This window comes from Stegostoma tigrinum, chromosome 21 (assembly GCF_030684315.1).
Source record: "Stegostoma tigrinum isolate sSteTig4 chromosome 21, sSteTig4.hap1, whole genome shotgun sequence".
NCBI lineage: Eukaryota > Metazoa > Chordata > Chondrichthyes > Orectolobiformes > Stegostomatidae > Stegostoma > Stegostoma tigrinum.
Genome location: NC_081374.1, coordinates 35,310,341 through 35,325,320, shown reverse-complemented (window position 1 = coordinate 35,325,320; position 14,980 = coordinate 35,310,341). Strand labels below are relative to the sequence as shown.

Genomic DNA, 14,980 nt, shown 5'->3' with positions numbered 1-14,980 from the left:
GAAAGGACTGAAATAACTCCACAGAGGCTGGTACCCTGTCACTAAATCATGCTTTATTTACACATAGAGAATCCTTGAGAGTGATCCTGCTCCCACAAAGTCAGCTCTCAGACTATACAGGTTGTCTGACACTCCTGTTCTTATCTGTCAGCCAGGGCTCCCTGATTGGACCAGATTAGCAGTCCCAATCAGGGACCTCATTCTATGAGGACCACCAGGATGACATCATTGCAAGTGTTACATCCATCCCCGTCTGAGTCCAAGGCTGTAGGCCAGTTCTTTTTTGTGTAGCTCCTCCTGGGGCATTTTAGCACTGGTTCAAGTTCCTCCAACTCTGCCTCTGATACTTGTGGTGTGTAATACACAGCAATTCGCCTCTTTGTGTCAGGACTGTCTCAGAAGAAATTAATTCTCTCCTTCAGGTGACAGAAGCATCAACATTTGCCATGGTCCATCTCAGATTCCAAGGTATCTTCAATGCTTGGCAGAGAGGGAGAACCCATAGGGTCCGGAACAGTTGGAAAGGCAGTCAAAGAGCCAGACCCGTTTTGTTCCCATACCGTTTGGGAATTTGCAGCTTTCAGATGGTCCATATGCTTGTTCAGGACTATCGCACCTTTCAGAACTTTATACGCCACTGGGCCTGACCTTCCATCTTACCCATGAAGTACCATTCCCATGCTCCCAACGCCAAATTCTGACCCTTGAGATAAACTGTCTCACTTAGCAGAGTCTTATGTCTGGCATAGGTGGCCCTGATGTCATTTCATTGCCCCGCCTCCAAGGTCCAGGAATATCAGATTAAATCTGGTGCAGAGCCTTCTCCCATTAGCAGCAATGCCAGGTCTATCCCTGTAGTTGCATGATGAATGGTCCTATAATCAAACAGGAACTGGGGCAGCTTGGAATGTAGTAAAGTTGTAGGCTGTTTCTTTAAGCCTGCCTTCAAAGATTGGACACTTTCTTCCAGACCATTGGATGCCGTATGGTATGGAGCTGTCCTGATATGTTGAATACCATTCAACTTTAGGAAATATTCAAATTCCCTGCAGGTAGACCATGGCTCACTAACTATGAGCAAAACTTCTGGCAGTCCTTGTATCACAAAAGATACGCACAGATTTTCTATTGGCATCCCCATGTTTCATGAATGAAATCTGTGCAAGTCCAGCCACTTTGAGTGGGCATCCGCAATGAATAAAAAGATAGAGCCCATGAAAGGGCAGGCATAGTCATTGTGTAACTGAGTCATTCTCATAAACGTAGCGGAGCTGCTGGCAGTAATTATTGTTCTTGTTGGCACTACGGGCACTGTCCCACCAATGAGGCTATGTCTGCATCCAATCCTGGCTATTAGACATAAGTCCTTGCCACCATCTTCATTTTGGAAACCCCTGGATGACACCAGTGTAGTTCAGCCAGTATTTGGTGGTGACCTTTGCTTGGGAGGATCACACTTACTCCCCATAATAATATGTCATCCTCTACGGTGATCTGGTCTCACCAGGTCCAAAAACGTTTCAATTCTTGTGATGGCTATTTGGTTTCCCCCCTCACCACCAGCTGTTTCATCTTTGCTCGGAGCAGATCTTAATACATTCAAAGTCTGATATTGTTAGCTGTGACTGGGACTGTGTCCAGAAGATTTAAAAGCATTATGGACTCTTCTAGTAACAGTATCACTGGTGGTGTATCTGCCAGTGGGAGGCAGCTCAATGCATCTGCATTTGTTACTTGGCTTCCTGGGTGGCATTCCAACTTGTAATTATACGCACTTAGTATTAGAGCCCACTGCTAAATTTGGCCTAAAGCTATGACCAGTACTGCCTTGTCCTTTCTTCGTAGACCAGCAGGGGATAGTGGTATGTTATTATATATTTACATCCGTAAAGGTAATGGTGGACCTTCCTGACTCCAAATATGACTGCCAAACCTTCCTTCTCTATCTGGGCATACTTATGCTCTGTATTAACCAAACGCATTTGAGTGTTCCCCTCCATTAGGCCAAGCTATGAGCTAATAGTCCCCTGATGCTGTACAGGTAGGCATCATATTGTCAATATCAGATCTCACTGGGGATCGCAGTGTGCCAACAACTTTTTAGAGGTTGATAACTGTTTCTTTACTTGTCTGAAAGCCAAGGCTTGGCTATGTGACCATTTCTAAGGTTAACCCTTCTTTAAGACTTGATGCAAAGTTGCCAGGATAGAGGTCAGGTTATGTATGAACTTACTGTAATAGCTTAACAGCTCAAGAAAAGTATTTGATGCAGACATGGGAACTGGGGCGTCTTTGATTGTCCTCACTTTATCTCCCAATCGGTACAACCCAGTCCTGATAACTCTGTAGCCCAGGTAGGTCGCTTGAGGTGCATGGAGCATATTTTCTGCTTCTAAGGCTCACCTCGGAGAAATGTCTAAGGACTATGTCCAGATTCTCTAAGCGTTCTTTATTACTCTTCCCAGCTATTTGCACATTATTGAGATAAATTGTAAGTTGGGGCAGATGTAAAATGTTTTCCATCATCCGCTGAAAAATCGTACAGGGTGATAATACCCAAATGGCAGACTCGTATCTTGGTACAAACCCTTATGGTTATTAATTGCAACATACTTCTGGGAATCCTCACCTAACCACAATTGCAAGTACGCATGGATTATGTCCAGCTTTGTAAATGACAGCCCTCCTACTTCCCCCTACCCCACCAGTATAGTGTATAAATCCTCGATATGAGGAATTGGATATCTATCCAGCTGTGAAAAACGGTTTACCATCTGTTCAAAATCCCCACAAAATCGAGCCAAAGTATTGGGCTTCAAAATCAGAACGACTGTTACTACCCATTCTGCAAACTGTGCTGGTTTGGTGATTTCTTCACTTTCCAGCCTTCTGCTTTCCACCTCTACTAACAACACAGTACAGGAAAGAGAATGAGGGTTTAGCAGCTTGGTGTAAAGAGACCAACCTCTGCATCAACGTCAGCAAAACAAAAAACAGCTGGTTATTGACTTCAGAAAGTGGCTCGGAGGGCATGCCCCATCTATATAAATGGTACTGAGTTGGAGATAGTCGAGAGCATCAAGTTTCAGAGAGAGATGATCGCCAACCATCTGCCCTGGTCCACCCATGTTGATGTGATGGCCAAGAAAGCACAACAGCATCTCTACTTCCTCAGAAGGCTAAAGATATTTAACATGCCCACAAGGACTCTTACCAATTTTTATGGATGCACTATGGACAGTATCCTAACTGCATACGCCACAGCATGGTATGTCAACTGCTGTTCTCAAGAATGCAAGAAACCACAGTGTTTTGAACACAGCCCAGACCAGCAGGCAGAACAGCCTCCCATCCGTTAACTCCATCTGTACTTCCTGCTGCCTTGGGAAAGCAATCAATATAGTCAAAGATGCCTCCCAAATAATAAACCGAAAGAACTGCAGATGCTCGAAATCAGGAATAAGAATAGAAATTGCTGGAAAGTCTCAGCAGGTCTAGCATCCATGGCATCAAAACTGACTCCAAAGACTCCTCCCACCCTTGTTATAATCTCTTCCACCCTCTTCCATCAGGCAGAAGATATAAAACTTTGAATACACATGTGAACCGTTTCAAGATTAGCTGCTTCCATGCTGTTATCAGACTTTCGAATGCAGCTCTTTAATGTTAATTCTGATCTTAAATCTCTGCGCTTTGTCTGTGGCTGTAACACTGTTTCCTGCACTTTGTTCTGCTACCCTGATGCACTTTGTAGGGTATGACCTGCCTGTGTACGACACAAAACAATACTTTTCACTGTATCTCATTCCATGTGACAACTATAAATAAACCAATCCATCAATTTGCAAGTGGCCAGAGATTATTACGTTAGACGTTCTGCTTAATTTTGTGCCTAGCACCCCAATCTCATTGTATAGAACTTTCTTCTGAGTTCTAACGAAGACATTGATGCCTAATATGGACTATAACAACAGGATCCACCCTCCTCTCACTGTAAGTTCTTCTCCAGCTCAGAGCAGATGTCCTGAACCCTGGCACTAGACAGACAACACATCCATATGGACTCAGGTTTCTTGCTGTAGAGGACAGTGTCATTCAATCCCCTTGACTGTACAGTCTATGACTATAACTACATTCCCTTTGTAACCTAGGCTTGAATGCTTCCTGCACCATAGCGTCTCACTCCCTACACTAATCTGCTTAAGAATCTTGCAGTCCAATCTACTCAAGAACCTCACAGCATCACCAATGCCAGTCTGCAGCCAATTTGATTGGCTCTACATAATATCAAGCTGAAGATATTGGATACTGCAAAGACTAAAGGCCTTGACAATATTTTGGCAATAGTATTGAAGAGTTGAGCCCTAGAACTTCTTGCCGAGCTGGTTGAAGATGAACACTACACTGGTATGCACCTGGTAATGTGGAAAATTGCCCTGGTATGTGCAATCAAAAGTTAGGATCATTGAAAAGAAACTGAATGAGCTGTATAAATACAGTCGTTGCAAGAAGAAGTCAGAATTTAGGAATCGTGCAGTAAGTAACTCACCTCTAGTATCCCCAAAGCCTATCCACCATCTATAAAGGCACAACTCAGGAGAGTGATTGAGTACTCCCCACTTTCCTGGTTGAGTGCAGCTCTAACAACACTCAAGAAGCTTGTTACTATTCAGGACGCAGTAGTCCACTTGATTTCTATAAATGAGTATTTCTCCTCAGTGTTTACTGAGGAGAGAACTATGGATGCTAAAGAAATAAGGGAAACAAGTGGGGATGTTTTGGACTATAAAAGCTTTGCCAGAGAGAAGGGCTTTGCAGCCTTAAAACTCATTAAGGTGAATTGTTCCCCTGGGCCCAATCGAGTCAATCCTCAGACACTGTGAGAGGCTAGAGAAGAAATTGCAGAGGACCTTGCAGAGATTTGTGCTTCATTTTTAGCCACCAGTGAAATTCTGGAAGACTGGAGGGTGATTAATGTTGTTACATTGTTTAAGTAAGGTAGCAAAGATAAGCCAGGGAACTACAGGCCAATGAGCCTGACATCATTGGTAGGCATTGGTGATAATGGGAACTGCAGATGCTGGAGAATCCAAGATAACAAAGTGTGAAGCCACCTTCACCCTTTGTTATCAGTGATAGGCAAGTTATTGGAGAGGATACTGAGGGACAGGATCAACTGACATTTGGATAAGCAGGGATAGTCAGTGTGGATTTGTGCACGGGAAGTTATGTCTGACAAATCTTTTAGAGATTTTTGAAATGGTAACCATGAGGATAGATGAGGGTAGGGCAGTGGATGTTGATAGTAAAGCTTTTGACAAGGTCCTGCACAGCAGGCTAGTCATGAGGTTAGGTCGCATGGGATCCAGGGAGAGCTAGCTAATTGGATTCAAAATTGGCTTGATGGTGGGAAGCAAAGAGTAATACTTGAAGCTTATTTCTTGGACTGTAGGCCTGTGACTAGCAGTGTGTCACAGGCGTCAGTGCTAGGACCTTTATTATTTGTTATTTACATAATGACATGGATGTGAATGTACAAGGCATGGTTAGTCAGTTTACGGATGAAACAAAATTAGGAGGCATCATTGATAGCAAGGAAAGTTATCAAAAATTACAGAGGGATCTTGGTCAAATGGGGAAGAGGGCTGTGAATTAGCAAATGCAATTCAATACGGAAAAGTGTGAGGTGTTGCACTTTGGAAAACCAAGCCAAGGTAAGAATTATACAGTGAATGGTAAGGTCCAGTGGAGTATTGTGGAACAGAGAGCCTAGGAGTACACGTACATAGTTTGTTGAATACAGCATCACAGGTGGACAGGCTGGTGAAGACGGCATTTAGCATGCTGGCATTCATCAGTTGAGGCATTGATTATAGGAGTTGGGATGTTATGTTACAGCTGTGTAAGTCATTGGTGAGGCTGCACTTGGAGTATCGTGTACAGTTTTGGTCATCCTGTTGTAGAAAAGACATAGTTAGACTGGAAAAGGTGCAAAGAAGATTTACAAGGAGGTTGCCAGGACTAGTAGGCCTGAATTACAGGGAAAGGTTGGCCAGGATAGGACTTTATTCCTTGGAATGTAGGAGAATGAGGGTTGACCTTATTGTGGTGTATAAAATCATGAGGTGCACAGGTAGGATGCATGCACAGAGCTGGTTTCCTAGGGATGGGAAATTGAAAACTAGAGGACATAAGTTTAATGTGAGAGGGGATGGATTTAAGATGCACCTGAGGGACAACTTCTTCACGTAATGAGTGGTGCGTATATGGAATGGGCTGAGGGAGAAAGTTGTTGAGGCAGGTACCATAGCAAGATTTAAAAAAAAACAAATGTCCAGGTATGTGGATGTAAAGTGTTTAGAGGGGTATTGACCAAATGCAGGCAATTGGAACTAGCTGACCAGGAATCATGGTCAGCATGGGCTAGTTTGGGCCGAAAGGCCTGTTTCCACATTGTATTAAGCTATGCCTTTATTTGCTCTTTCCCCCACTGGAACTCGGTAGCAGCTGTGTGCACTGTCTACAAGATTCACTGAAGTAATTGATCAAGCATGCTGAGGCAACACATTCAAAACCCACAATCACTTCCATCCAGAAGGACAGGGGCAGCTGATACATGGGGCCGCCACCACCTGCAAATTTCCCTCCAAACCACTCACAATCCAGACTTGGGAGTAAATTGTTGTTCCTTCACTGCTACTGGGTCAAAATATTAGAACATCTTCCTTAACAGCATTATGGGTTTGCCTCCACCAAATGGTCAATAATAATTCATGAAGTCAGTGAAATAACTCTATAGAAGCTGGTATCCCATTAGCAAGATACCTTTAATTTCCACTTGGACAGCCCTTAACTATAGTACTGCCTCACACAGACTGAAGCACCAGGGTCTCAGTATTTCTGATGTTCATGCATTTTAATCTGTCAACCAGGGCTCCCTGATTGGGTGAGACTATCAGCGCCAATCAGGGAACTCATTTATTATGATGTCCAACTGGCTAACCTTGTTACAATCACTACAGTCAGCTGACCACCACTGACCATGGCAATTTAGGATAGGCAATTAGTGTTGTTCCAAGCACCAAATACTACAACACATGAATGAATAATAAAAAAAAGGTGGAATTCAGATATCTCAGCGGATTTAGATCAAATTACAGGGATGGGATGTACTGAGTTGATGGAGCTGTTTGAAAGCAAAGTTGAGAATTCTAAAATGAAGGTATTAATTAGCCAGGAGCCAATGTAGACCAGTGAGCACAAGACTGAATAGTGAATGTGACTTGTTTTGAGTTTGTACATGAGAATAGCAGATCCATTAATATTATTGAAATAAAAAAACAAGTTGTTGATTTTGTGCAGTATTTTTTAAATAAAGGATCTAGTATTTCCTTTTTCTACCATTTTTGGAGTAAATTGCAGAGACTGAAGTTTCACAGCGGTGGGATTTAAATTCTGTTCACTGAATTGACTTGAACCAAACAAGGCTCATGTAGAACCTCTGCCCTACTTCAATTCCCATGATCTTGGGTCAACCCATTAACACATGCTTCAGTGACAATAGGGCAGCAGCTGCTGCCATGATGACCACAAGGTTAGCTTTTGCTGAGGTTAAAGAGCTGGTGTCACCAATTTCACAGGTTTTTGGCCACCCACAACAGTTCTTGGAAAGGAGATGATATTCTCATTTAAGCATGACCTCTGGGATATTCCTTCTAAGACGTGCACTGTCTGAAGAACCATCAATATTCTTTGGCTAAATGACATGGTCTGTCAATTTCATTTTCAGATACTGCAGTCTTTTGCTAGTTTACATTTTAAAATAATTAGATGTACCCTCTGATGCTTTTGATGAGCACAGAACTGCGCTTTCATATGTCAGTGTTGCTGTACCAGGAGCACTGTGCCTAGTCTTAGTTTCTGCTTATGTTGGATGATACAGTTAACTTAGAAGAACTGACAAGAATGATTCCTAGCACAAAAAGCCTTAGCTACTTGGAAAGTATCAAACGCCTTGGTTTATCTCCTTTAGAATAGTGTAGATGCAGAAGTGTCCTCATAGAGATCTAATAAATAGGATACGAGGGAGTAGATAGGCCAGAGGGGAAGGAGAGATGATTCATCTTACTTCGGTCAACATGGTATGGACTAAGCCTTCTGAACTAATCAGTTTGTTCTTAATGATCAATTTTGTTTGTACGTAATAGGGTAATGTTCTGTGTGCGTTAACACTATTATTTTAAAGCATATGCTTTATTTGATTCTGTTAAAAGTAATACAGAAATCATTAATATCATTTTATTTTATGTTGTCAGGCTGTGTGCCTCCTGCCAACAGGTTGATTGAAGTGGAGGATTACAGGGTTCTGTGGGGTATCTCTATAAATTGATTCCAACAAGAATGAAACACAGGTTTTCATTGAAATTTGGAGAAGTCTGTGGGTAAGCACTAAACCATGATTGAATTCACCTCTACTGTAATCTTTGTTGTAACAAGATAAATTAGATTTACGACCACAAGAGTAATCACGCCATCAGCAGGAGCAAGGTGCAGGCAGAGAGAACAAATGGAATTCAGAAATTAAGTTCTAAGCACCATGAAGGATGTTAAGGGCTTGTAATAGGTGAACGTTTCTGCGATTGTTGCCATTCTGTTACTTTTGAAATGAGCTCTACACAGTTATATCCTGATGATTAACGCAACATAACAAGTCAAATCTCACGTCACAATGTGACCTCACACTTTTTATTATTTCTTTTGCACTTCAACAGACTAATGTTTTGCTCAAATAGAAAAAGACAATAAATTCCTAATACTTTACTTTTGTTTCTAAAGGGGTGTACAACCAAGGTCCATTGGAGGCAGAGAGGAAATGTGTTGTTATCTAGCAAGTAATGATTATTGCAGACCGAGATTTGATTTTAAGCTCATAGCTTATCAGATGAGAGAAAGGCTAGAAGGAGCAATGGAATTTCCAGCATAGGTTAAGCAATGCATTAGTTTAGATGATTAGGATTTATTTTTCCAAGGTGCTCTTATGGAATTTACATGCAATATGTATAGACCTGTTTTAAAGGCTTTGATAAAATGAAATGAACCAAAAATGGAATTTGATTTTTCACTGTTTCAATGGTTCGAACAATTATTAAAGCTTACATATTTGTGACGTGTGGTGTTTGAAGTTATTGACATCTTTCTAGCCCACTCTCAATAGAATGACGTACAACGTAGACCGTGTGGTCACAATAGGCTGTAGGGACAAATGTAAGGATCAATCCATCGTCAATTTAAAGAAGCAAACTATAGGTATTCACCAGGGTTGGCTAGCTCAGTTGACTGAATGGCTTGTTTTTGATGCAAGGTGCTGCCAGCAGTGTGGGTTCAACTCCCGAGACTGCTACTAAGCTCCCACCTTCTCATCCTTGCTGCTTAGCTGAGGTGTGGTGTCAGCTAGGTTAATCTCCAGTCATCTCTCTCTCTCTAGTGGAACTGTGGTGACCTTACCTTTCTGAAACAGGTCTCAGTGTGTACAAGTATTTTGAACCTCATTCTAATAATATCTGATCAAAAAGCTTGCAGAATGAAAGTCAGTAACAATACAATAACCTCCACAATGCAGCAAAGTGCTGTTTTGTAGTTATGTATAGAATCACTTACAGCATATTTTAATAAATCTCTTCATTCTTTTAGGGTGGGTATTACAAAAATAATTGTCCCACATTTTATCCTTTCAACTTATAACAGAAACCAAATCCAGTAATTGAGCCAAACATTTAAATACTTTCTCTCACGATTGCAACATTGACATGTTTTATAACAAAATCTTTATTGTAAAAACCAAAATAATTTAGCACAAAATCCAAATAATAGAATCACTCAAAACAAATTATTGGTAAAAAGGAGAAATGTATATTTACAACAGTCATTTCTGACTCTGGTTACAAAAGCACACATTGGTCATAAAGCTCCATAAACAAAGGATTGGCCATTTTAAACAGCTTTAAGAATTAGGAATGACTTATTTTGTCTAATAAAGCAACCCTTTTGACTCAACAAACCTTAGGCACAACACACATCAAAAATGTATAAAAATAAAAAAAAAGCTTCAATTATAAAAAAGACAGATTGGAAAGACCAAATGTTATCATTCAGTTTGGGGTGTTGTCCTCTAAATAACTGCTTGGTGAGTCCTCTGGTGTGATACTGTCCACTATAGAAGAGAGAGAACACAGGCTGGTACTTCCAGATGACTGGCCCTTATTCCCAGGCAGTAAGTGATCTGTGGAAAGAATGACATAGATAGTGTATCAATGTCACACAACACATATTGATCAATGATACAAAATATTCTATAGAGAAAACACTGGTGCTTAAATTCCGCCAATTAGAATGTAAATTAAAAAATGCATTACAGTTCATGTCATTATTGCCTTTTGAAAAATAGCCATACATTCACAAGAAATCATGATGAATGCATGGTAAGTTACTTCTGTATGGCAGTCTGAAATTTTGTTCCTGTATGAATGAAGAATTTTTGTTTTGAATTTAAACCACAGCAATAAACCATGATCAGTCTTAATGATTAAGGTCATGACTTACAGGGCTGCGTTATCACTCGTTTATTTCCTTAGCCTCTGTATAGCATTTGAGGCTGCATATCGTCTCATCTTCCTACACTGATGCCTTACTGTTGCAACATTTGTGACAGTACTCCTTCATGGGTCCCAAAGTTACTGAATCTAACTTAACGCACCTCCAGCAATGGCTTTTATTCCCATTCCCAACATTTCATCTTTGGTAAAGAGATAATAGGAACTGCTGATGCTAGAGAATCTGAGATAACACAGTGTGAAGCTGGATGAACACAGCAGGCCAAGCAGCATCAGAGGAGCAGGAAGACTTGATGTTTTGGGTCAGGACCCTTCTTTTGAAGAAGGGTCCCGACCCGAAACGTCAAGCTTTCCTGCTCCTCTGATGCTGCTTGGCCTGCTGTGTTCATCCAGCTTCACACCGTGTTATTTCATCTTTGGTCTCTGCTTATTCCTCAACTACATGCATTAGTTATCAGCATCTCTTAGCTTCAATTCGGCTGTAACCTCTGTAAAACCATCCCCAACTCTGTTGCTGTGCCTCCCAATTCGTGATTGAAATCAGGTTCCTTCAGCTCAACATTAGGAAAATCAAATTGTTCCTTTTCAGGTCCCACTGAAATCATTGTACTATAGGCCCCCTTCATTTCATTCCTTTCCCGGCTGCTCAGCCTGACCTTACTTGTTAGCACTGGGCATGCTACATTCACATGACCGGAGTTTCAAATCTTACACCCAATGCATAAAGAGTGGTGTTTTTCACCACCATATATTGTTCACATCATGCTTTGTGCCATTCCTGGTATCGCCTAAACTCCAGCCCACACATATTTTAACTTATCCAATCATCTACTAGCAAAGACCTACCCATAGTAAATTCTACCACTTTTTGTCCTCCACTGAATCTTATCCCTCATCACTAAATTTCAACATATTTGTCCATTTTTACCAATGATATGAAAATCCAACTCCAGCCTATTTCCATAAGGCCCTTCAGCCCAATACCCAGTTCTTACCTTCAGCTATTCTGACCTTGTTTGACTGTTTTCCCCCCCCCCCACCCAATATTCTGGTCCTCCATTAATCACTACATCCTCAAACTCTGAAATTCTCTTCACTACATTTCTTCGAGCTTCAAACGTCCCGTTACAAGCTTTTGCTTTGAAGGCACCATTGTCTATCGCCTGGTCTTCCTCTCCAGTATTTAATTTTGACCCTGGTGAACTGCCTTGCAAGGCTTCATTATGTCAATGGAAAATGCAAGTCAATGAGAACCCAGTTATGGTGTGTTTCCTTTGGATCCACTTGGGAAGGTTAATTTTATTGTTTCTGAGCTGGTGCTTATGCTAGGGAATGGTATTTTCTCTTGCTGTGGCTTACGTTCCTTAATGAAGCCTGCTTCCTGGTGGGCTGACCAAAGAATGTTAATGGAATCTATGCATGTGGCAATAAATTGACACTTTCTAGTTTGAGCTGGTCTATGTCTTTCACACAAATGTTTTTGCACTGTGACTTTTAACCCTTTGCCGCTATCATTTGCAAAACAACTATAACGTGTGAAGAATTAAAAGCACATTACATTGAGGGGTGACCTTATTGAGGTTTATAAAATCATGAGGGGTATAGAAAGGTGAATAACAAGGGTCTTATCCCCAGAGGGAGTTCAAAACTAGGGGACATTTTTAAGATGAGAGGAGAAAGATTTAAAAAGGACAAGAGGCAACTTTTTTTTGCACAAGTTCGTGTGTGGAATGAGCTGCTAGAGGAGGTGGTGGATGCAGGTACAGTTACAACAATAAAACATATTTGCATAAGTTCATGAATAGGAACGATTTGGAGGGAGATCGCCAAGCAAAGGCAGGTGGGGAGCTAGTTTAGTTCGGCAACCAGGTCAGCATGGCCCAAGGGTCCTGTTTGCATGCTCTATAGCTCTATGACTGCAACCCTTCAGACAAGACAGTGTGTGGGTCGTTGTTTCGAAAGGTACCATCTATGACTCGCGCTAGCTACAGGTGGGCAAGTACAAATGCCATTCCTACTTCATTGATTTATTCAGTGAGTCTGTATAAACAGAATAATTGAGAATATTGAGAGGGGTTTTCACTTTCACCAACTGCTGTACCTACCCCTGGAATTGTTGAAAGTAGTGTTGCAATGATCAGAGGAGCTGCTCCACTCCGGGCTGCAGGAAGCGCTGTTTGATCCGCACTCGCTGGGTACTCCGACCTACAATTGCAGTAATGGAAAGAATGACCAGGGATGGATGGTATTTACAGAGTATTTATAGTAGAAATCGAACTACTTTCGAAACTGCAGCGCGCTGAGCTTGCAGAGTAACAATATTTCAAGTTTATTGTTTTCTTTCAACAATTGTTCCAAACACTGCTCAAAACACCTGCTCTCTGCGTGGACCTTCGGAAAAATCAGTTCAACTATGGCACCCCCCCCCCCCGCCCCGCTGTCTGTCGCCTCGCGTGTGAAACAGTGAACACAATCCTTTCAACGGATGTACGTCAAAATCATCAACACAGTGTCCACGTACACACACTAATTCGTTCTTATGTTTTGATCAGGTTATTTCAATAAAATTACAAAGTGAACATAGTACAGTCCATTGGCTGTAAAGCACACGAGGTTGTGAAAGGCACTACAGAAATGCAACTCTTTCTTTGACCTTCCCGTGAGCCAGAGCTGTCATTTTAAGCAATTAAAAATACATTGGGTTAGCTTTATTGTCACAAATTCGCGTTTTCGTTCCGCTGTCAATTTGACATTGTTGAGCCTATTAAAGCAAATCCATAAAGTGTACACTCGAAAAAATTTAACGTATCTGGCCTTCCGCTTCCTCTTCCCATATATTTAGACACAAACCACTATGATCTTAATCCTTAAATAGAACGGAGCTGGGATAAGGGGGGCCGGAGTGGATTACAATTAGGCACCTGGGGGTACCAGAACTTGCCGAGTTTCCCGAGCAGGGTTTCCTGCAAACCAAAACGTAGCTAATCAGTTACGAAGGTGATTCTGGGTTCGGGAAAGACGCAACATTGGACACTCAAAGCCCCTTTGTTTCTAAGTTTAATAAATAAGTCTTTACCAGATAGCAGAGGATTTTTTTTAAGAAGTCTTTGATAGAAACAATTTACAATCCCGGAGATGGTGCCAGAGCAAATCTAGATGGTGAACAAGAGGTGTCAACTGATCACAACGTATTGAGCAGTTTCCAGCCCATCATCTGCTGGGTTTGCTCTGGGCAGGGCTCCAGGGTTGTAAGGTTGACTGTGCTGGTTACAGCGATATATGGACCGGACTGTTTGATCCAGTGCCTTCCGCGGGCTGCGGGATACTTGCCACTTGGCGTGTGTTGCTGCCACTGTAGTGCAGTTTGTCCTGTTGGTTCAAGGTGCTGAGGAGAGCCTGGAGCCTCTCGATGTACTGAATGGCGCTGCGGAGAATCTCCACCTTGGGCAGTCTCTGGTTGGGGTTCAGTAAAGTGCTGCGCTTCAGCGCCTCGAAAGCCTCATTGACTTTCTTCAGCCTCCTCTTCTCCCTGAGGGTAGCCGCCTTCCTCCTGTCCAAGGTGACGGATTTCCTCTTGCAGCTCTTGCACGCCCACAGCAAGCACTGACCAGGGCAGACCTGTTGTGCAAGTTGCTGTTGCTGTTGGAGCTCTGACACCGAGTGCACGTGCTCGTCCAAGCCGCCTTCCAGCGACCTGGCGTCGGTACACAAGCCGCTCCCCAGCCGCTCCTGGTAGACGCTCTGTTCAAACCCCTGCAAGCGGGAGGGGAACACATTTTCGCTGTCGAAAAAGCGTTGGTCTGTAATGTAATAAGGGTTGGTTTCGAAAAGCTCCATTATCAATGGGGCTTTTAGTCTCAAGTTATCTCAAGCACCAACTGCAGAGCAGTATGTCGACGCCAACTGTTAGGTGGCATTTAAAGTCTCCGCTGGCATGAAATCACTGAGATATATATAGAAAGCGCAGAAATTCTATCCAACTCTTAGCTGTCGTCGTGCATCAGGACTTCAATCTGATTTCACCTATTCCCAAGAGGTGCTGAAAGCAGCGGCGAACTCACTGAAAGTTACGTTTTTTTTTGTTCCTTTGTTTTCCGAAATAAAACATTCTTCATTTTTCTAAGTTATCGCCTGCTCAGGCTATATTTGCAAATTCACCGTGCTTCCTTCAGCGGGGGAACAATCAACAGTGTTAATAATAATAAATCTGTTCGCGGTTTCTGAAAGTTTCCACATGGGTTCTGTCTGTGGTTAACTCCGAATCAGCCAGCACTGCAGCTAACTCCTGCTGGTTGATTGCCGTCAGTTCCCAGATCCTTGGGATCCAGTTGGGAGATCAATTGTTTTGCCTCCATTGTGATAATATTTAA

The 14,980-nt window shown here is 42.2% G+C and overlaps 1 protein-coding gene across 1 annotated transcript; it reads right to left on the bottom strand.

Moving 5' to 3' along the window:
• Positions 1–9,877: 9,877 nt before the first annotated feature.
• Positions 9,878–14,514, bottom strand: myog (myogenin). The gene is made up of 3 exons (XM_048553283.1): positions 13,941–14,514; positions 12,716–12,815; positions 9,878–10,279 (listed from the first exon to the last, which is right to left on the bottom strand). Exons 1-3 carry the CDS (start codon positions 14,445–14,447, stop codon positions 10,149–10,151), a joined length of 738 nt encoding a protein of 245 aa, XP_048409240.1. The 5' UTR covers positions 14,448–14,514; the 3' UTR covers positions 9,878–10,148.
• Between the last annotated feature and the right edge of the window lie 466 nt (positions 14,515–14,980).